The sequence below is a fragment of the Eretmochelys imbricata genome, chromosome 3, assembly GCF_965152235.1.
Source record: "Eretmochelys imbricata isolate rEreImb1 chromosome 3, rEreImb1.hap1, whole genome shotgun sequence".
Classification (NCBI taxonomy): domain Eukaryota; kingdom Metazoa; phylum Chordata; order Testudines; family Cheloniidae; genus Eretmochelys; species Eretmochelys imbricata.
The window spans coordinates 62,060,513-62,081,512 of record NC_135574.1 but is presented as its reverse complement, the minus strand read 5'-3'; the positions used below and the strand labels follow the sequence as shown (position 1 = coordinate 62,081,512).

The 21,000-nt window shown below is 40.8% G+C and overlaps 1 protein-coding gene across 3 annotated transcripts in view; it reads left to right on the top strand.

The window, feature by feature from the left end:
* The window catches only part of PHIP (PHIP subunit of CUL4-Ring ligase complex), a 308,803-nt gene that overhangs the window by 118,719 nt on the left and 169,084 nt on the right, over positions 1-21,000 (top strand). For all 3 annotated transcript variants that reach the window (XM_077812726.1, XM_077812725.1, XM_077812727.1), the window contains 4 exons: positions 9,875-9,945; positions 10,739-10,839; positions 10,928-10,968; positions 12,098-12,196. In XM_077812726.1, coding sequence (XP_077668852.1) covers positions 9,875-9,945; positions 10,739-10,839; positions 10,928-10,968; positions 12,098-12,196 — 312 coding nt within the window. The remainder of the gene's footprint in view (positions 1-9,874; positions 9,946-10,738; positions 10,840-10,927; positions 10,969-12,097; positions 12,197-21,000) is intronic.

The following is a 21,000-nucleotide window of genomic DNA, read 5'->3' as shown; positions in this document are numbered from 1 at the left end:
AAAGTCTTAGTGGATAGCCTCAGAGGAAGAAAAATCATAATCTCCTCTCCCATTTAATAGTTGAGATCCTCCATTTTAATTCTTTACATTGGAGATGGAATTGCAAGAATCAATGGTTTTCCCTGGCCTCTTGTTTTTGTAGAAGATTCCTCTGCAGTACCTAAGCAGCATGATCTCAGCAGCACTCCAGCAGAGTAGAAGGTTTCCAGGGGTAGTTTAAAATAGAAGATATTCATTTACAACATGTAGTGCTGCTGGGGGTGTGTGCTGATCTTCACTTGTGGGGAGCGTCACCTAGTGATCAGGGCTTAGGTAGTTCTACTTGCAGAGGAGGTTTTGGTAGGGGAGCCTGGGCCCTCCCACTGCCCCAGGCTCTGGCCCAGGGCCCTTTGAGAGTAACAAAAGGGTCCAACACCCAAGAGTGCCTCCAGGCTGCTCTCTCTGAACTTCCTACCATCCCTCTGTTGTCCACAGTTTGCAGACTGAACAGGAAGGCATGAATGGGGTTAGCTCACCACATGGCACCTCTTCGTGGTCAGGCATGGTGTGTTAACTCTTTCCTTAGAGCAGTGGCTGGCTCCTTGACCCGCCACTCAGTTTAGTTCCAGGTCTCTCCGCTTCAGGGGTAGCTCATAAACAGGACAAGGAGAATTAGCACAAATAAACTGAGTACACATGAGAGAGCGGGAGGAGTGCTTCCCTCTCACAGTGTACCTGAAGCAGGTCCTCAGGGAGGGATCCTGCTTTCCCTCAGCTCTTTTCTCAGGAGCTGCAAGTTGCATTTCTAAAACATTCCCTGATCTACGCCCAAGTGAGCTGTCCTGCTCCCTTTTAACTCCTCCTCCAGTCTGTGCATCTCTTGCATGTGTGGCGTGGCAGGGCAGGGCTGGCTGAGCCCAGAGCAGCTCCTTAATCCCTTGTTGCTCAGTGTGGGGTTTGCATATTCCATCACAGGGGGAAACACACTACTTTGCAGAACCAAAGGCAGGATTCTGCTACTTGGAAATCTATTTCTGCTGAAGGAAAGAGGGAGAGATTAATTAAATCTTCCCAACTTTTTTTCCCCCCCTCTATCCCAAATTTGCACTGAGGGAAGAAGGCAGCGAAGATTACTTTGCAAGACAAATGTTATATCAAAAGTTCTAGGGGTATATAGGGCCTTATGGGTGGACATGATGTTGATGCATAGGGATTTTCTGGGTACGTAACAATGTAATCCATAATTATTTGACAAATATCACATTTAAAAACTGGTATATGCCTTGATTCTCTCATAGGGTATGTGTACATGGGAGCTGGAGTTATAATTTTAGACCGACATACCCATGCTTGCTTTGATTGAGCTAGCATGCTAAAAATAGCCGTGTAGTTGTAGCTCCATGGTTGGTAGGATGGGCTAGTTGCCTTAACTACAATCCTGTCTTCAATCCTAGGTATGTATTTGGGGCAGCTAATCCATCCCACTGCCCATTGAGCCACAGCTATGCTGCTGTTTTTACACGCTAGCTCAATCAATGCTTGTACAGTTATATCAACCTGAGCTGGAAATTATACTTCCAGCTCCAGTGTAGACATACCTGTGGCTATATTATTGCAGTGGTTGCCTTACTGGTCTACTGTTCTAAGTGAGACAAGGTGGTGGGATAATATCTTTTGTTGGACCAACTTCTGTTGGTGAGAGAGACAAGCTTTCAAGCCTGTTCTAAGTAATAGTCTACATAGATCTGTGCAACTTGCCTGATTTAAATTTTTGTTTGTCAATTTTTAAATAAATTTTCAGTCCCAGTTTCTCATGTATTTTAGATATCTGCAGCTAGTAAGCCTCCACCCTCGATATGTGTCAAGTTCAAAATTAAGGTCCTTCCCTCTGATTTATCATTGTACTTGTATATTTGATTTTTGTTTATATTGTTATTCACATATTATATTAACTGTCTTGGTTATCTTTGGTGCCTTTTTTTCTGCTGTTTGCATTTAATATTGGACCCTTACTCATGTTCCACTCTGTTGTTCTCGTCTTCCAAACATCCATACTGCTAATTCTTTAGTACTATTCAAAGTATACTCAAAAGTCTTACTTTTTTTTTCTCTTTTTTATGTATTTACTGTTATGTCTTACGATCTTTTGCTATTATTATGTCCCATGCCTCAACACTTAGAACAAGTTGGTAGAAATCTGTTGACGTTATTACAGTGGGCTAAGTTTGCCCTCTAACTATCAAGGGACTAGATACTTGGCTGGCATAAATTGGATCGCTAAGATTCTGGACCCTAAGTAGTTTTTAAAAGCCTTAGTAGATAACATAAATTGATAGGGGTAGAGAGACAGTTGGGAACCCAGAAATGTCTTAATGCAGTTTTTTTCAACATAAGAACTTAAAGTTCAAAAACTAATGCCCTTGAATTCTAATGGCTTCCATGAATTTTGGTTGAGGTCAAAGGGTCTTCTAAGCTGAAAAGTTTTTCCACCTTTTAAACTGTTGACTGAAATTGTACTAAGTATTTCCATGAGACTGGGAACTTGCATTGTACTTATTATTTATAGTGAAGTCCACAGATCCATGACATCAGACATATTTGTTTTAGGCAGCCAAATGTCTCTGCCCTAGGCAAGAGGGAGGCAGATCAACTCCACCTTGTTACAGAGCAAATATATAGAATTTCTTTTCAATTGGCTTCAAACTTCCAGGTTTCTGCTCTCTGTCTTTATTGGCATGGGGATTCCTTTTCTCCTCACAATTACTGGGACTCTTCCTCTACCTCCCTGCTCAACCACACAGAGTGCAGCGTGGAGGAGACTAAGAAGGGGAAAGCCAGATGCAGTCTCCTGTACCTCCTAACTGATTGAGTGCCTATTCTGGAGATCTGTTCTGGTTCTCTGGAGACTCAGGTCTCTCCCATATGTTCAGATTGGGGCAGGGTTTCCTGCAGCCTCTCTCCCCCAAGTAGGAGAGTTCCCAGAAAGCAGCAAAGTCCTCTTGCTCTGGCACAGACAGCCATTCCCTCCTCCTCCCACCTTAAAGAAGGGAGGTTGAAGTGCAATATTAAAGGACTAGAGAAGCTTCTTGCCTAGCTGCCAAAGCCTGCCCAGCCCCACCCCCCTCATGCTAACCCCACCCATCCTGCTGTTATAGTTGGACAGCACTGACATGGAAACAGAACGCAGTCTGGAACATACATACAAGTAGCAGCTTGGCCCAACTTTTAAGAAAATCAAACTGACTCACAAAGAGTTATCAAACTGTCCAAAATAGAGAGACGGTCCTTGTTGGAGATTCAATACTCAGAAGAAGCAGAAGAAATTTCTGCACAGGACAGTTGGACAACAGGATGGTACGAGACATCACTCTAAGATTGGATGGGCTTTTAAAGATGATGGGCAAGGATCCAGTGGTGATGGTTCATATTGGCACAAATGACATTGTGTCGCGGGATATCTCACAGGTAGTAGATATGTGCCGAAGAAGAAAAACGTCCAAGCCATCTTCTCTGTGATCCTTGCTGTCCCTCAAGCAAAGGAAGACAGAAGGCAGAAGATTTTGGAAGAGAATCACTGGCTAGGTAAGTGATGTAGGATGGAGGGCTTTGGTTTTGTAGAACATGGGTCCATCTTCTATGGGAGAGGAGTTGTATAGTTTGGATGGCTTCCACCTCAGTAGAAGGGGGACCGATTGCCTGGGGGACAGGCTGGCTAGAATAGTCAGAAAGGGGATAAACTAATAGCAAAAGGGGAGGGTAAAAAGAGGGGTGATATGAGCACTCAGTATAAAATGGAGATATTCAGAAGAAAATTAATCAAGGAACCAAAGGACACAAAGGAAAGAAATTCTTTAATTGCCTGTGCACCAATGTTAGGAGCCTGGGTAAACATGAGGAATTAGAGCTGTTCGTTTATAAGCCTAAATTTGATCTAGTTTGTATTACTGTAACCTGCTGGGATGACTCGCACAACTGGAATGTTAAATGGTTATAACCTATTTTGGAAGGACTGTGTGAGCAAAAGGGAATGGGGAGTGGCAGTGTCAAAAATTGCATTACCTGTGTCCGAGTCCCTAATAACTTGGAAGAAAATGATCTTGAATGCATATGGATCAATGTCCTAACAGGTAAAGGACAGATGGGGTACTAGCTGTTATCTGCTACAGACCACAAAATCACACTAAGGCGCAGTAGGACTGCCTTCTTGTGTGCCTATCTACAACATATAGGGAAAAAATACTGCATGATCATGGGGGGGGCCTTCAATTTGAGTGATGTATGCTGGAGGTCTCATGCTGCCACTACTAAAACATCCTTGGAATTTTTAAACATGATAGATGACAGTTTCCTAACTCAATAATTTGCAGCCAACACAGGGAAGTTCTGTGTTAGACCTTGACCTAACAGATAAAGAAGAACTGATCTCAGAACTAAAGCTTGATCACGTTTATAATACGTAAACAGAATAAAATCTAGACCAGTAATATATATACTTGGTGCTTTAATGGGGCCAATTTCACAAAGGTGAAAACAGTTATTATCCAAATCAAGTGAGAGAAAGATGAAATCAGAAAAATGTGAATAATTGGGAATCATTTAAGAATATCTTACTAGATGCCCCAAAAGTCACAATCCCACAATCAAGGAAGAAGACTGTGGGGTTAAAAAAAGACCTGGTTTAGAGAGGAAGTGAAGTGAAGGCAGCTGTAAAAATAAAAATATAAGAATGGTGAATTTGTTAATAATGAATATAAATCAGTAGTTAGGAATTGTAGAAAACTGATAAGGGAAGCCGAGAGAGAAGGCGAAATCTTGGCCACGAGAGCTGAGGACAGCAAGGACAAGCTTTTTAAATATCTTAGGAACAAAAAGAATCCTGACAATGGTATTGATCCATTACTATATGGAAATAGTAGAATTATCAATAATGCTGAAAAGGTAGAAGTGTTGATATAGTTCTGTTCTGTATTTGGTGGAAAAACAGACAATAAACTCTCATCGTGTGGCGATGATAACACTCCTTCCATTCCACTGTTATCTCTGGAGCATGTTAAACAGCAGCTACTGAAGTCAGACATTTTAAAATCAGCAGGGCGAGAACTTGTGTCCAAGAGTGTTACAAGAGTTGGCTGAAGAGCTTACTGGATCATTAATGTTAGTTGTCAATAAGATTTGGAGCACTAGGGGTGTTCCAGAAGACTGAAAAAAAGCTAATGTTACGCTAATTTTTAAAAAGGGTAAATGGGATGACCCAGATAATTCTAGGTCTGTCAATATGTTGTGGATCTTGGGCAAGTTAATGGGGCAGCTGCTATGTGACTAGATTAATAAAGAATTAAAGGAGAGTAGTGTAATTAATGCAAATCAGCATGGGTTTATGGAAAACATATCCTGTCAGATTAACTTGATATATTTTTTTGATGAGATTACAAGTTTGGTTGATAAAGGTAATAGTGTTGACATAACATACTTAGACTTCTGTCAGATGTTTGACTTAGTACCACACAACATTTTGATTAAAAAAACAACAACACTGGAAGAATATAAATTTAACATGGCACACATTAAATGGATTTGAAAACTGGCTGACTGATTTTAAAATGTAACTGTATATAGGGAGTTGTCATTAAGCATATCTGTTTCCAGGAGTCTGTTGCAGGGATTTGTTCTTGGCCCTTGACTATTTTATCAGTGAAGAAAACATAAAATCATCACTGACAAAGTTTGCAAAAAGAAAAGGAGTACTAGTGGCACCTTAGGGACTAACCAATTTGCAGATGACGCAAAAACTGGGGGCGTGGTAAATAATGAAGAGGAAAGATCACTGATTCAGGGTTATCTGGATCTCTTGGTAAAGTGGGCGCTAGCAAACAATATGTGTTTTAATACAGCTAGATGTAAATGTATGCATTTAGGAACGAAGAATGTAGACCATACTTACTGGATGGGGATCCTATCCTGGGGAGCAGTGACTTTCTGAAAAAGATTTGGGAGTCACAGTGAATAATCAGCTGAACACGAGCTCCCAGTGTGATACTGTGGCCAAAAGCTTATGCAATCCTGGGATGCATAAAGAAGGCACAGATTTACCCCATCTCACTTGTCAAAGGATCCACAAAAGAGATTAAATGTGAAGACAGCCGTCCTTCATTTTCCATGAATGGGAGTAACTGACCCTGTCCCTTTTTCCAGTAAAGAGTTGAGGCCTTTACTACATCTTGTTCTTAGTCAAAGCAGGCTACAAGTCAGTTCTTTATGTGTAATAACACAACAGATTCATGAAGAAATTAAAACTCAAGGTGGAGACTTCTAATATTCATATTGGCTTCCATGAGCATGGGACACCTGATGACATCGGTAGATCTGAAGGATTCCCAGCCCCCTGTCCCAGTTCAGCAGTGTCACAGTTGCTTTGCTTTAGAAGCACAACACTACTAGTACAGGTCTTTGTCTTTTTTGGTTTACCAACAGCCCTGCAAGTGTTTATGAAAGTGTTGATAGTGTTAATAGCAGCTCTCAGACAGGAGAGTTTCCATGTCTGTCCCTTCCTTGATAACCACCTTATTCAAGCCCCATCCAGAGGCAGGGCCATAGATGAATGATATTGGAGAGCCAGAGCTTTGATAAATTGTGTGTAGTTAGTTAATATCTCAGCAGTTTCCACACCTCAGAGTAGAGATAAATACGGCTCTCTAAAAAGTTTTCATTTACTAGGAAAGATGGGAGAAGCTGAGGAATCTTATCAAAATGGTCAACCCATGTTCACATGCTTCTGTGATCAGTAGATTCCAGTATAGATGTTCCTCAGTGGGCTTGTGTTCTTATGAAGTCAGTACAGATTTTATTCCTATTCCTCCCTCAGTCACTTCACTCACTACTCCTGCGGGAATTCTGCACTACTGTGTGCACGCAGAATTCATGTTCCCCGCAGATTTCTTTGCTTCCCCTCACAATCCCCGTGCATCCAGACCCCTGTATACCCAGACCTCCTCTGCACCCAGAACCCCGCACTGAGCCCCCCCACACCCGAACCCCCACCCCACTGAGCCTCACTTCCTACAGTCAGCACCCCGAACCCCACCCTCCTTCAGCCAGACCAGCCCCCACCCTGATGAGCCCCCTGCACCCAGACACTCAACCAGTTGCACCTAAACCCCCACCCCACCAGCACCTGGACCCCCAGCTAAGCCCTCCAGACTCCCTGCTGAGTCCCATCCCCCCTCACCCAGATTTTGGAGAATATGGTCCAAACAACAGCAAAGACAGTAAAAACTGGTTACAAGTCAGTACAATTCAATATGGTATCAAGGCTCAGCTCCTGTATCTAGACCCCCCTTATGTGCTGGTCATGAAAGGCAACACCTCAGCCATGTCATACATCAACAGACAAGATGAAACAAGATGCACAGCACAGGTCAATAAAGAGAAACTCACTTTCTGATGCCTTGGGCGGAGGAGAGTTCACTGTCAGCCTGCTTCCTTCACATATAAAGGAAAATATTACAGGCGACTGGCTCAGCAGCTAGACAGATTACTCACAATGGAAACTACTTGTAGATTTATTCATTTTTCCTGTTGATCTGTGTTTTCTCCACCTGAATCACAGTGTTCACATGTTCTTCTCTCATTGGCAGGATTACAAAACCAAGGCAACAAGATGTCTTATCACAAAATTGGTCAAGAGGATTCCTGAACCCTTTCTCTCCTTTTCATCTTCCCACTAGAACACTATAAAAGATCATACAAGAACCGACATTGGTGATTTTGGTGGTCCCATTTTGGAGAACTAAATCTCTGCACAGTGCTCTTCCATAGGATCTTATCCTGGTTCTTCATGACCTTACTGGCACCCACTGGAATCGTTCGTGAGGTTGTCTCAGTACTTCTTCACAACTGAAATGGCTTTTTGATAGCAGTCACTTCTGCTCTCAGGAACCTTAATACTACACTTTCCGTAAAGATAAAGTGGTACTCAGAACCAATCTTGGCTTCATACCAAAGATTAACTCATAGTTGCATGGAGCACAGGAAATTGTCATTCAGTCCTTACATCCAGCTCCCTCTCACCCCAAAAAGAATTCTGGCATATTTTGGATATCTGCACAACTCTCAAAATAAATATTAATTTTACAGACCAGAAATACGCTGTTTTTGCTCTGTGATTCAGTGTCAAAGGGAAAAGAAGATCTTAATCTTCCAATTCCAGCTGGCTAAGGCATTGTATCTTGGAGGCCTGCAAGTCAAAGTATAACTTCCTCTTCCAAAATCAGAGTGTGCGTGTATGCTTGCACACATGCTATCTCTTTTTCAGGTCTGTGGTAACTCAGTGGACAGAAAGATTCATTTCATATGAGAGAATCTGTAAAGCTAGCCACCTGGTCCTCTGTGTAAGCCATCTCCAAGTTCTCCAAGCTGGGCATTTAATCATCAGTCGATACCACCTTTAGTAAATGGGTGCTCCATGCTGTAGTGTCCTAATAACAATTAAGAAGGGATTATCCTATTTTGCATAACCCCTTCTAATAACAATTAAGAAGGGATTATCCTATTTTGCATATGTATTTTTCCCACTCTGAGTGGATACTGTTATGAAAATCCCAGTGTCATGGATCTGTGGCCCTCATTACAAACAAGAATAGGAAAACACATATATGTTTTACTTTTGGAATAATGAGGTTCATAGTTTTAGTCCACCTTGAATGCGGTGTTTCTTTGGGAAAGATACAGGATTATTAGTTGGTACTTAAAATCTATTTCTTCATTGCAATCTTTGCATAGTATGGGGACTGGTAGTATTGATATATAGCAATATATAGTGATTAGAGATTTTCTTGGCTGAGGAAGTGTTGCAGCTGGCATGCTTCTTGGAGGTGGAGCCACTGACTGACAGGTCTGGTTTACCTCTAAGGCTGCACAGAGCAGAAACTTAATGTCAGAGATCTATGGACCTCATTACTCTTAGAAATGAAATTTTAAGTAAGGTATGAATACATTTTCCTATTTTCTTACGTGAAAGGAAAGCCTACATAATTTTAATGTAAGTATTTAGAGTTTAGTATAAATCAACTACAACAAGGACCACATGTATGTGTAAGTGCTGCTCTCCACTGAGCTCTCAGATTGGAGATGGTATAGTATGCAAAACCTACTGTTTTGAGGCTGCCACAGTATATATGTAAAATCAGAGAGTAAGGATTAAAAGAACAAACATCTGGATTTTCTTGATTTTAATTTTTTTATTTGTATGCCACAGGATTAGACCATTAAAGCTCTAGTTGACATTTCTACTACTCATAGCAGATACTGAAATGTCCAAAAGGGAACAAATATATGGAAGTTACATAGGAGATCATGATGCTTTTTGAAATTTTGGGGCAATGTGATGATGATGCTACCTACAAAGAATATAGATTTTCTGCAAAGTCTGGTCTATTTTTAATACCTGTTCCTTTATTCAACATATCTTTTTATTAAACAACTTCTAGCTTTCTTTTTCGTGTGCTGTGTAAAGGGGTTTTTGCTCTTTGAAAACCGTGGAACAGCTGAGGTCACATGTATTCATTGGTTTAAAACACAGCACTATTGATGTCCACCTCTTTTTCTTGAAAGTGGCTTTTGGCATGGTTTTGTGTAAGAATATAGTGCAACTCATTAAGTGTGCTAGAAATCTGTGATACATGCAGACTGTAGTCCATCTAGAGGTTCTGTAATTTCCATGAGATCAGATCATGAAGCATAGTGACATAAAATTGTTTATAAATGGCTAGCCATCTGTTACTTCATGTTTAATTTTGTTCTTCTGTACTTATTTTTGAGATACAGACTTGCTTCTGATTATGATAATATCCCTAAGGAAAAAAATGATTTTTTTATTTAATTATTTTCTTATTTGTAGTCAGAGGCCAACAAAGTTTATGGAACGTCCTCGCCCTGGAGTTCAAATGATCTGTTCTTCCTTTAGTGCTGGTAAAGGATTTTATTTTCTACCTCTTTAATATAAGGATTTTTAATAAGGCATTTAAGGAGCTTAGTAAAATATAGTACTACTACAGTGTGTGTACTTAGTTGGATGGGCTCTACTGAAGAAACATGCTATATAAGAGCTCAGAATTATTATTAATAATAGATTTTCATATTGTGTGCATAGACAATTTGCTATATAGGAATACTTGGGTATCGTTAGGTATAGTTAATGTGTTCTTGTGATTTAGTTTCCTCCATGTTAAATGTGTACTGAGCATAGGGGAGAGCATCAAAGGATTTGTTTACACGTCATGTACAGAAGTTTTTATAAGGGACTTGGACAAGTAGAGTTAAAAACTGGACCTAAGCTTCTAAGTATTTTTGAAATTCTGCTTCCAATGACCAGAGAGAATTCAAATCTTCTGTTGAGTTTGGAAACCAACTCCCTTTGTCCATGTCCTCTTTAAAAATAAATAAATACATAAAATCCTACATTTGTTTTGCTTATGAAAAGTTACTTTAAAAATAGAATGGCTTAATATTGTTTTGAGAAAAATTAGGAATATGTAATCATTTGTGTACATGTAAAAATTTTATAGCATGTTTGGTGTCTCAGATTTTTCATGTAATTTTGAATATTAAATAAACAGACAATGAAAAATGAGTCAACATAGGTATAACTTTTTATGGTAATAAAAATAAACTTTAATATATTTAAGGTCATTGACAACTTTCAAATAATGTTACATTGCCTTTTTCCTCATTACTATTGCTTATTTGTGCTTATCTTTCTTAGGTGGAATGTTTTTGTCCACTGGAAGTACAGATCACATCATTAGGGTTTATTTCTTTGGATCAGGTCAGCCAGAGAAGATATCAGAGTTGGAGTTTCATACTGTAAATACTATTTTAAAATTACATAAGTATTTGATTAAAATGTGTTGATAGATGGAATTCACTGGTAATTTCTGTATTCTTTATACAGGACAAAGTTGACAGCATTCAGTTTTCTAACACTAGTAACAGGTAAGCAAGCGAATATTTGTATGTTTTTATTTCAGGACAATTTTTGCAACCTCACAAAAATAATTTCCAAATGTCAGTTGTTTTCTCGAGTTTGTTAGAAATATTTTGCTGTATGTTTTGAAGCATTCTATGTCAACTTATATTTAAAGGTAACCTGCAATATTTAGTAATTTTTATGGGTTATCATTAGATTTATTTAAAATAATTAAATAAAATGGCTTCCTCTTTATCATCACTTTCATTACAAGTCCCTAATGCTTAGTTACTTAATGACCAGATTTTTTGTGGGTTATGAAGAGATGAAAGGTGCATTGGTACACTTTGGAAATATTTCTGGTATACTTTATCAATTGTCCTAGAAGGCTATTTAAATAGCATTTTTAGTAAGTGGCAACTTGATTCACAGCAAAAATGATCAGGTAGGGTAAGGAAGAGCATTCTGGACAGTGTTTGCTTGAAATTCATGAGGAGTAGATATTTATTTATAATATCAATATAAATATCAATAATTTGTAAAGCTCTTCTGGATGGTTGACATGAAAGATAAGGAAAGAAATTTAAATTCATTAGGAAGGCAACCATTTCCCCCACTGACAATTAGTGTTCCAATATGCAATTTTATCATGATATAAACTGCTCTAAACTGAGCTTGGGAGAGTTCCACTAGGTTTTTCCAACCTAAGCCATCAGGGAGAAAAAAGTTCAATTTAGATATCATAGCAACTACGACAAAATACACAGTTCCAAATTACTTCAGGGATAGGTTTTGGTTGTTGAAATAAGGTGTGTCTTTACCTTTAATTTCTGCTTTCCTGGCATCTTGGCCTTTTGCACCACTTTTAGCTTCTGCACTGGGACTGTATGAAGGGAGGGGGCATTGGCTTAGCATCTGTATAGAGTTACCCTGATGTCTCCACTGTGGTCCCACATTCAACAGAGCAAAGAGTGAAGTGCATGTCACCCAAAATCAGCAGTGCAGAGTTTTTGAAATAACAGGTATATTGGTTCGTTTGTGTAGTACATTACAGAATAAAAACCTAATGATTAACAGCATTTTCTCTCCATAATCAATTTTCATATGAACCGGCTTACCTCTGATTGATATTGAATGGTAATTTTTCTTTTGTAGGTTTGTGAGTGGAAGCCGTGATGGGACAGCACGCATATGGCAATTTAAGCGAAGGGAGTGGAAGAGTATTTTGTTAGATATGGCTACTCGTCCAACAGGGTAAGCAACATCAAATGGTTGGCTTTCAAATGGTCTGCATCAAATGGTGCAAATTTGAAGTGTGTTCAACCCTAATGCTATTTACTGACATAGCACCTAATCACTTAAGAGGAGTTAAATATAAAGCATATTGTTCTGAAGCAGGGATTTCAACTTTATTTTTTAAATATATTTGTCTACATATTCAGCTGTTCAAGCTAGTTCTTCTTAGATGCACCTTAACTCCTGTTTGCACTACTGTTTCATTAAGAGGTCAAAGGAAAACTGCTGCTAAAATCTTCCAGCCACGGAGCTAGCAAAGCATATGGGTGATTTTCTAGAGACCCATGTTAAAGAACCTACATATGTTTCTGGAGCAAAGAGGCAAAGGCCAAGTCTGCACTTAAAACTTTTGCCGGAATAGTGATGTCAGTTTGGGGAGGGTGATTTTTTTTTTAAGACTTTTTTTAAAACACTGTGCAAAAACCCTAGTGCAGATGCATTCATACTGGCAAAAAAGTGCTTTTGCCAGTATAACTTATTTTGTTCAGGGAACTGGTATAAGTTATACTGTCAAAAAACACTCTAGGAGGGTTTGTTGGTGTAGTAATATCTGTATAGCTATCACTGGTAAACTTTTTGTACTGTAGACTAGGTCAAAGTTTAAGTAAAAGCATGAGATGGTACTACCAGACAGAAAGAAAAACAGGCTTTGTTTGCCTTTGTGACTTAAGATCTGTGACAACTGTGTGTCTGCACTTTCTCTCCAGGAAATACCAATGATTCTAAGTAACCAAACAGCTCTTTCAAAACAGAGTACATTTATTTAAGGATAAAAATATACAGAAAAATACCTATAAGACAGTAAAAGGATCTAAATACTTCATCAGCATCCCCCATCGGTCCTATGGAGATCCTGACAGGTTCCAGACCTTTCAGCATGGTTGTGTCCCCCTTTGAACAAAATGCCTTGTTCATTTGTTGAATCAAAAGGACCCCTGTTGGGTCAAGCTGGCCCTTTATACCCCAAGTTCTTTCTTTGTCTCCTGTGTTTCTTGAAGCCTCGCCTGAACCAGTATATGCAAATTACCCCAACATGTGGTACTTCTCTGGTTTTGTTTATAGTCCCATGGACTGCAGTAGTTATTCTGCACAGTTTTTAGTTCCTGGAGAACATAGGATAACCCTGTCTCATTCAGTAGAATACAGTCACTAGCCTACAATGATCCATATAACATTCATGAAGTTAATACTATAGTCTGCAAAGATGGTGCATGTGGTTGCAATTTCTATCTCTGTCTCCTACCCTTTTGCAAAACTGCCAGCTTCCTCCTGGACATCTTCTAAGCTTTGTCTGTGCTGAGGAAGTTTAGAAATAAATTTTTCATCAGTTCAGCTTCACTGAATGGAGACCTCATGTAGACAAGATTCAGGTGGCTTCCAGTATTTTTACCCCCATAGGTTTAACTAATGCAGTGGTTTAAAAAAAAAGGCGAAGAAAAAAAGCCAGAAGCCTCCAGAATCTTGTTTATATTAACATGCCTTTTGGTGGAGCAGAATTAGTGAGATATAGCCTGTGATGCAGTCATACATTAATACAGAAATCAGCTGGACATAGAAAACTGAAAATGTGGGACTGTGAATAAAGCTTATTATCAAAATGCAAGCGTTTATAGTACTCTAGTACTGATTATTTTATTCATTTTCCTATTTAATTTAAAAATCTCCATTTGGTAATTTTAAATTAAGTTTCTACAGTTTTATCACATCTGCTTCACCAGAGTGCTGTAATGAGTCTTGCCACAAAATGTAGATCGTTTACTAGAGTATATAGGGCTTGTTCACTTCTGATTCTTGTTCTGTATATTGTGCTTCTACTTTTATACCAGCTGTCCTAACAAATTTGCAGAATTGTGTCTTTTCAACACACATTAGTGTAGATTAGAATGATTGCTTCTCTTCTTGCTACTTCAGCTTCTTCCTTAGCATCCATACAGGCTTTGAGCTGACATGTTACCAGTATTCAGCTCAGCAGCACTATTACTAGGATTAGGTTGAGCAGTGTAATTAGTTTCTTTTCAAAATCACTAAAAGAACTGCAGAATTTCTTTCCTTGATGAAAAGATGATCAGGTACTTCTCTTTGACAAGAGTGTTGGAAGAATTTATTGAAAACATCAAAAGACATTGTCAGTCAAATTTGTTGAGGGTTTTCACACTTGAACAACTTTCATATTTGACTGAAGGAATATGCCATAGCCTCAGAAGTTGGAATGCAAGGGACAGAATAAACCCTCTTCAGAACAATTTTCTAGTGGAATAAATCCACCCTCTTGGATTCTGTAATGCTGGGGTTGTGCACCTGCTAGTGACTACTTGGAGCCAGCTTCTGAAGATTTTTTGGGTTTTTTAGTGGTAGGAAGACATGTCAAGGGTCGGTTGAGTAAAGCCTGAAGTTTTCTATACTCTCCCCGTGAGGCCAAAATCTTTCCTTACCTACTGGATGTTTTCTTTCCCATCCTTTTTCTCATTCTTTCACCTTCCTGTGTTGTCTTCTTTCGCCCTTAAAATTTTTTACTGTTGTTACTAGGACCCACAATGATGAAGGAAGCAGATCTGTTTAGGCATTTATATTGTACTCAACAGCATAGCGTCTGAGCAACACATTGCTGGCATTCCTGAGTCATGGTTTGATTGCTGCCTGCTCTGATCATACTATAGCCTAAACCATTGCCTTTGCTTTCTAGCTGGCCTTCCCTTGTTCTTTCTCCCACCAGGTCATTCAGTCAAGTTTCCTTCACTCTGACTCTTCCCCCTTTTCAGTCATACAAAGGGCAAGACTAAACACATTTAGCCTTACCCCCGACCCTGCTCTAGTCCCAAAATGTAGTAAATAAGCCCCTTAGAACAGGTAATAAAAGAAATCCTGACCTCTAAAGCAGTGGTTCTCAATTTTTTTGTTAGGTTTCAGAGTAACAGCCATGTTAGTCTGTATTCGCAAAAAGAAAAGGAGGACTTGTGGCACCTTAGAGACTAACCAATTTATTTGAGCATAAGCTTTCGTGAGCTACAGCTCACTTCATCGGAAGTGAGCTGTAGCTCACGAAAGCTTATGCTCAAATAAATTGTTAGTCTCTAAGGTGCCACAAGTCCTCCTTTTCTTTTTGCGAATTTTTTTGTGATAGCGACTACTTTTTCACAGTGAGTCTCTGAGTGCTACCCCCCTTATACATTAAAAACACATTTTTTATATTTAACACTATTTTAAATGCTAAATTTATAAGCCTATTGTTTAAAATGAATTTACCTTTTCTCACCGACTTTAAATTAAGACTAAAACATATTTTAATTAAATTATTGTTTTAAGCAGAAATGTTATTTTTTAAAAATAGTTACTGTTTAATATTGTGGGGGGCATGAAGAAACTTTGTCAATATCACTTGATTTGCTAGTTAGCTTGGAAGGCTGTGAAAAGTGATATTAACAAACATACAAATATCACTTTTCACAGCAGACACTTGCTAGCTAGTAAGTCTTCTGTGAAAAGTAATATTTGTATGTTTGTTAATACCACTTTTCACAGCCTCCCAGCTCCGAAGGCAGTACCACAGTCAGCAGCAGTGCAGAAGTATGGGTGACAATGGGGTGCTAGTAAGTCTGCTGTGAAAAATGATATTAAAAACATACAAATATCACTTTTCACAGCAGGCTTACTAGCGCCCCATTGCCATCCTTACCTCTGCGCTGCTGCTGGTGGCAGGTGCTGTGTTCAGAGCTGAGCAGCTGGAGAGCAACGACTGCAGGCCAGGCGCCCAACTCTGAAGGCAGTGCAGCCACCAACAGCAGTGCAGAACTGCAGAAGTAAGAATGGCAATGACATATGATGCTCTCCTTACTTCTGCGTAACATTTGACCTTTGTGCTGATAAGGGTGGCTACGGGGGGCTAAGGCAAATTTTGGGGTGGCTATAGCTCCCGCAGACCCCCCTAGTGCCACCCCTGCCTGTGTGTCTGACTATTAAAATTTTTTTTTTGGCCAGTCTCAGTGTTATGATTGGTCTGCTGTTTAATGCAGCTCTTCAGCTGCTGAACAGTCAAGCCCTCTAATGTTGTCTCAGTCCCAGAGCTGTCCTGAGGGAAAATGGCACCCTGGGCAAACTTCTATTTTGGCACCCTTTCTTTGGAGGTGGAGTGGGATTGGGAGTGGAGCTGGGCTGGAGGGGCTTGGGCTGTCAGCCCCGTCCATGGTGGGGCTCGGGCTGTCAGCCATGCGTGGAGCTGTCAGCTTACAACCCCCTACATACTAACCTTGCAACCCCCAGTTTGAGTACCCCTGCTTTAAAGGGATAAATTATCTTCAGAGTAGGGCCAGAATCCTGCTCTTATTCATTCTTTTCATCCTGTATAGAATGACTCTGATTGTCTGATGAAGGCTAACTTGACTGCATTTTCGTAGTCATTAAGACATCAGACACTAAAAAGAAATCAAAATCTTCTATGGTTCTTCTTAAAAAGAAGCAACTTAAATGATACACTGTATGTTATCAGTGACAATTTTTTTAAAGGTGGTGCACAGGGTGGATAAAAATCATAGAAAAACTGATCTTATTTTTTAACCTGATTTTTAAAATTTTAGTTTTTGTCATTTACATTTTTAATTTATGTGTTGACAATTCTTTATAAAATGGGAATAACGTAATCTTAAAACGCTAAAATGGATGTTTTGTACTTGCTTCCTAATTATAAATAGAATTTCAGATTTTACATAGTGATATTTTTCTACTAAATTGCATATTCCGTAAGCTTGACCCATGCGGCAGCAAGTCTCAGAGCTGAATCAACTGACTCAGGCTTGCACTAAGGGGCGAAAAATAGTAGTGTAGATTTTTGTGCTTAGGCTGGAGCCCAGGCTCCGAGACCCACTGCTTCGACAGGTTCCAGAGTCCAGGCTCCAACCCAAGCCCAAACATCTATCCTGCTATTTTTATTGCTGTTGTGGAAGGTCACTTCATTTGACCTGAACTCTGAAACTCGCTCCTGCATTGTTGTTTTTTCAGTGTAAACATACTGTTAGACACTTGGATGCTTTTCAAAATTCTGCCCAACATTGTATTTTTCAATATTTTGTTTTCTATCTCGAGCAGTTTTGTCAAAAGTCAAAGAGGATACTCTGTCAGTGGCATTAAAAAAACAAAACAGAATGTATAACTTAATAACTTTATAAAATTTCAATCACACAGATTTTCAAATTAGTTTTACAAAGCCTCAATCTGATTTAAATCAATATTTTTTTTAAAATGATCCATTATTGTAAATGCCTTGATTTTTAAATAATTCAACCCTTATGGCTCACTGTTTCTTCCACCTATCCCTGCTTGCCTACAGTCTTAACACATAAGTAGTACAAAGTGTAATTTTTAAAACTCCTCTCTTCCTAAGGTGAACCATTCAAGTTTTCAACAGATTAAAACCCAGTAATTCCAGCAAAAGATGCAGCTTCCATCAGGGTCAATGAACAAGCACATATACAACACAATTTGCATAGGGTTTATGAAAAAAGAAAAGGAGTATTTGTGGCACCTTAGAGACTAACAAATTTATTTGAGCATAAGCTTTCGTGAGCTACAGCTCACTTCATCGGATGCATTCAGTGGAAATGTAGCTCACGAAAGCTTATGCTCAGATAAATTTGTTAGTCTCTAAGGTGCCACAAGTCCTCCTTTTCTTTTTGCGAATACAGACTAACACAGCTGCTACTCTGAAACCTGTCATTATGCAAGGCATAGCGTTTATGAAGTACCTGTTACTGCCTTTTGGACCTGTGTCGTGTCAGTATGATTTGTGCATGTTATAAGGCCACAGTAGTTAGATTTGCCAGGACCTTTCTGTCAGTGTGGGTCCCCACACTCCCTGTTTTCTATCTGACTGTACCCCACTCAGTCACAGCTTCCAGAATATCATCATCATCGTCTTTCATTTGACTTACATATTTCTCACACCTGGTAACAAACATCAAGACTGAGTAAATTGAAACTCATAAAATGGCAATCATTAGCTCCTTCATGTCAAAATATTTCATTTCCAGAGGGAAAATCGCTCTCTTCTAATTCAGGAAATTTCTCCAAGATGTTTTTCTATGCTTTGTAGATCTCAAAGAAGCATATATCTTTCTCACTTTAGTTATTTTTTGAGTAGATGCAGATGTGTATTCCAAGTAGGCGTGTGTGCGCCCCGCATGACAGAGCTGGAGACTTTCGCCTAGCAGTACCTGTAGATGAACGGCACTAGCGCCTCATGCCTGTAGCCTCTCCTCTGGCTAAATGAGTTGGTGCTGGCGCCACGCCTTCCCCCCCACCCCCACAGTTTGTTCCCACCACCAGTTGGTTGTAGTTGGAGCTCTGAGCAGTTGTTGCTTCACAGTCTTGCAAATTTATATTTTAGCCTAGTTTTGTTGTATATAGTTCATAGCTAGTTAGTTAGTAGTGGTAGTTAAAAGTTATAGTGTATAGTATAGTGGTAGAGGTAGTGCTCCCTGGTAATGTTCTCAGTAGGGTTCAAGCATTGCCCTTCATGTGGAGTGGTGATTCCTAACAGTGACCCCCACAAATGGTCCTTATTCTGCCTTGGCGAAGCCCACCTTAAGGAGCACTGTTCAGTCCGCAGATTGTTCAAGAAGCGGACTCAGGTGGCGTGGGACCTTTGCCTTAAGCAGCACCTGCTTGAGCAGGCCATTAGGCTTGACCCCGTACCGAGGCCTTCCTCGGGCTGCAGATTGCCCTCCAGCTGAGAAAGTGCTGCTGCTTTCCATTCCGGGGCAAGGGCCTCTCTGAAGAAGCATGGGAACCTTTCTTCATCGTCGGCACCTCAAAAAGAGGTTGCATAAGACAGATTGGGAGCACTCCAGATCCCGGGGTGACTCTTCTGCATCCCCTAAGAAAAACATGGACTGGCAAGAGACCGGCTCCGGTGCGCGGTATGGTGCTGGTGCTTGTGCTTCTGATCCTCCCTCAGTACAAGGTAGGGAAGGCATTGAGTCTGGTACTGATAGGAATGGTGCTGGTACTGACAGTATCAGTGGTGTCGCTGTACCAGGCTGTTCTACCTTTCAGTCCCAACCTTGCTGCTGGTTCAGGACTTCACTAGTCTGGTGGCTCTGATGGGTCCCCAGTTGGAGCATGCTGCTGAAGTCTCAGCACTGCACCAGAAAGCACTGCTTCTGGGGATTGGCGTGGATATGGTACTGAAGACAGTACAAGATTCTTCGGTACTGGGCCCTTCCTTGGTACCGACACAGTCAATGCTGCAAATGACATCGACGCACGTGGGTGCTCCAGTACCATTGTTTGCATTTGCCTTTGATGACCTTGCCTGCGACACTGATCTTCCAGTGGTGCTGACTTCAGCGTGGTGCCAATCCCAAACTCGTTCTGGGCTATGGATGAATTAGATCACCTGTTGGCTCCCTCTGGAGTCACCCCTCCCATGTCTCTGAGACTTTTCTTTTTCAGACTTGGGCTCCTCATTCTCCTGCTCCACTTCACCTGAGGGCATCCTGGGGACAACAGTAGACTAAGGCAGCTAGCAAGCTTGGCATGCACCTCAAGACCAGAATGGAGATCCCTGGCCCAGTGCCTACTGGGTACCAATGCCTTACTAATACCAGAGGCCACCTTGGGCTCAGTGGGAAGCTCCTTGGTCTCAGACATCTCACTCGTCGTCAGGGTCGAGATCCTCTGCTTGTGCGCTATTGGTGGCTGAAGACCAGTTGTAAGACCAGATGCCTGCGGTTCCCCTTCCCGTGAAGCCACTGGAGTTTCCTCATCCGGAGATGCTGCCCCAGGACAATGCAATGTCTTCCCCTTCCATCCCAGAGGACTTTAGGGTATACCAGGACCTGTTATTTCGGGTGGCTTTGTCCGTGGGTATTCAGGCATCATTTCTCCAGAATACCCATAAACACATGGACATTCTCCAACCCTCTGTCCCTGGGGGAGTGGCCCTTCTGATTAACAAGTCACTCCTCAAGCCTGTGAAGGCTCTTTGGTGTACACTAGCCTTGGCCATGCACTTGGAGAAGTGTTGTTTTGTTCCGGTACAGGGATACGAGGGATTTTATTCCTACACATCCCCAAACTCACGACTGTGAATGACAGGGCACAGCAGGACAGATTCATGTCCTGCCCCAAAGACAGAGACTTGAAGTGCCTAGATCTTCTAGGCAGGAAGATACCCACCTCATCATCACTTCAGATGAGTATTGCAAACGAGCAAGCCAAACATGGCTAAATATGACTTCCTTAGCTGGTAGGCTATGGCTATGTTTGAGCAACTGTTGCCTGAGGTGTTTGTCACTAAGGGCTGCATGGTGGCAAAAATGTTGTTGCAATCTGCCCTAGATGTGGTGGACACTTCAGACAGGGCTGGGGCCTTCGCAATTATTATGAGGATGGCTTCCTGGCTCCAGAACTTGGAGATTATACTGGCAGTCCAGCAAACAATTGAGGACTTGCCCTTGGATGACCAAACCTTGTTTTTGGACAAGACTGATGAAACTCTGCATTCTTTCAAGGATTTGAGGGCTAGCTGGGGGTGAGTATGGCATCTATGCAGAGATACAGGCCACAGCAACCCTTTGTGTGTCCTTCCCCCTGAGACAGCAGTGCTACCCAGAAAAGGGATAGATCTCACAAGATGAAGCTTGTGGACTGCAAGCTCAGGACCCAGCTGCTCTGCGCACCCTCCTTCGGCGTCTACTGAGCGTCCATTTTGACGCATTGATCCAGAGCACAGGTCCAGTTGTTCTTTCTCCCTCGTCATCCCACCAATT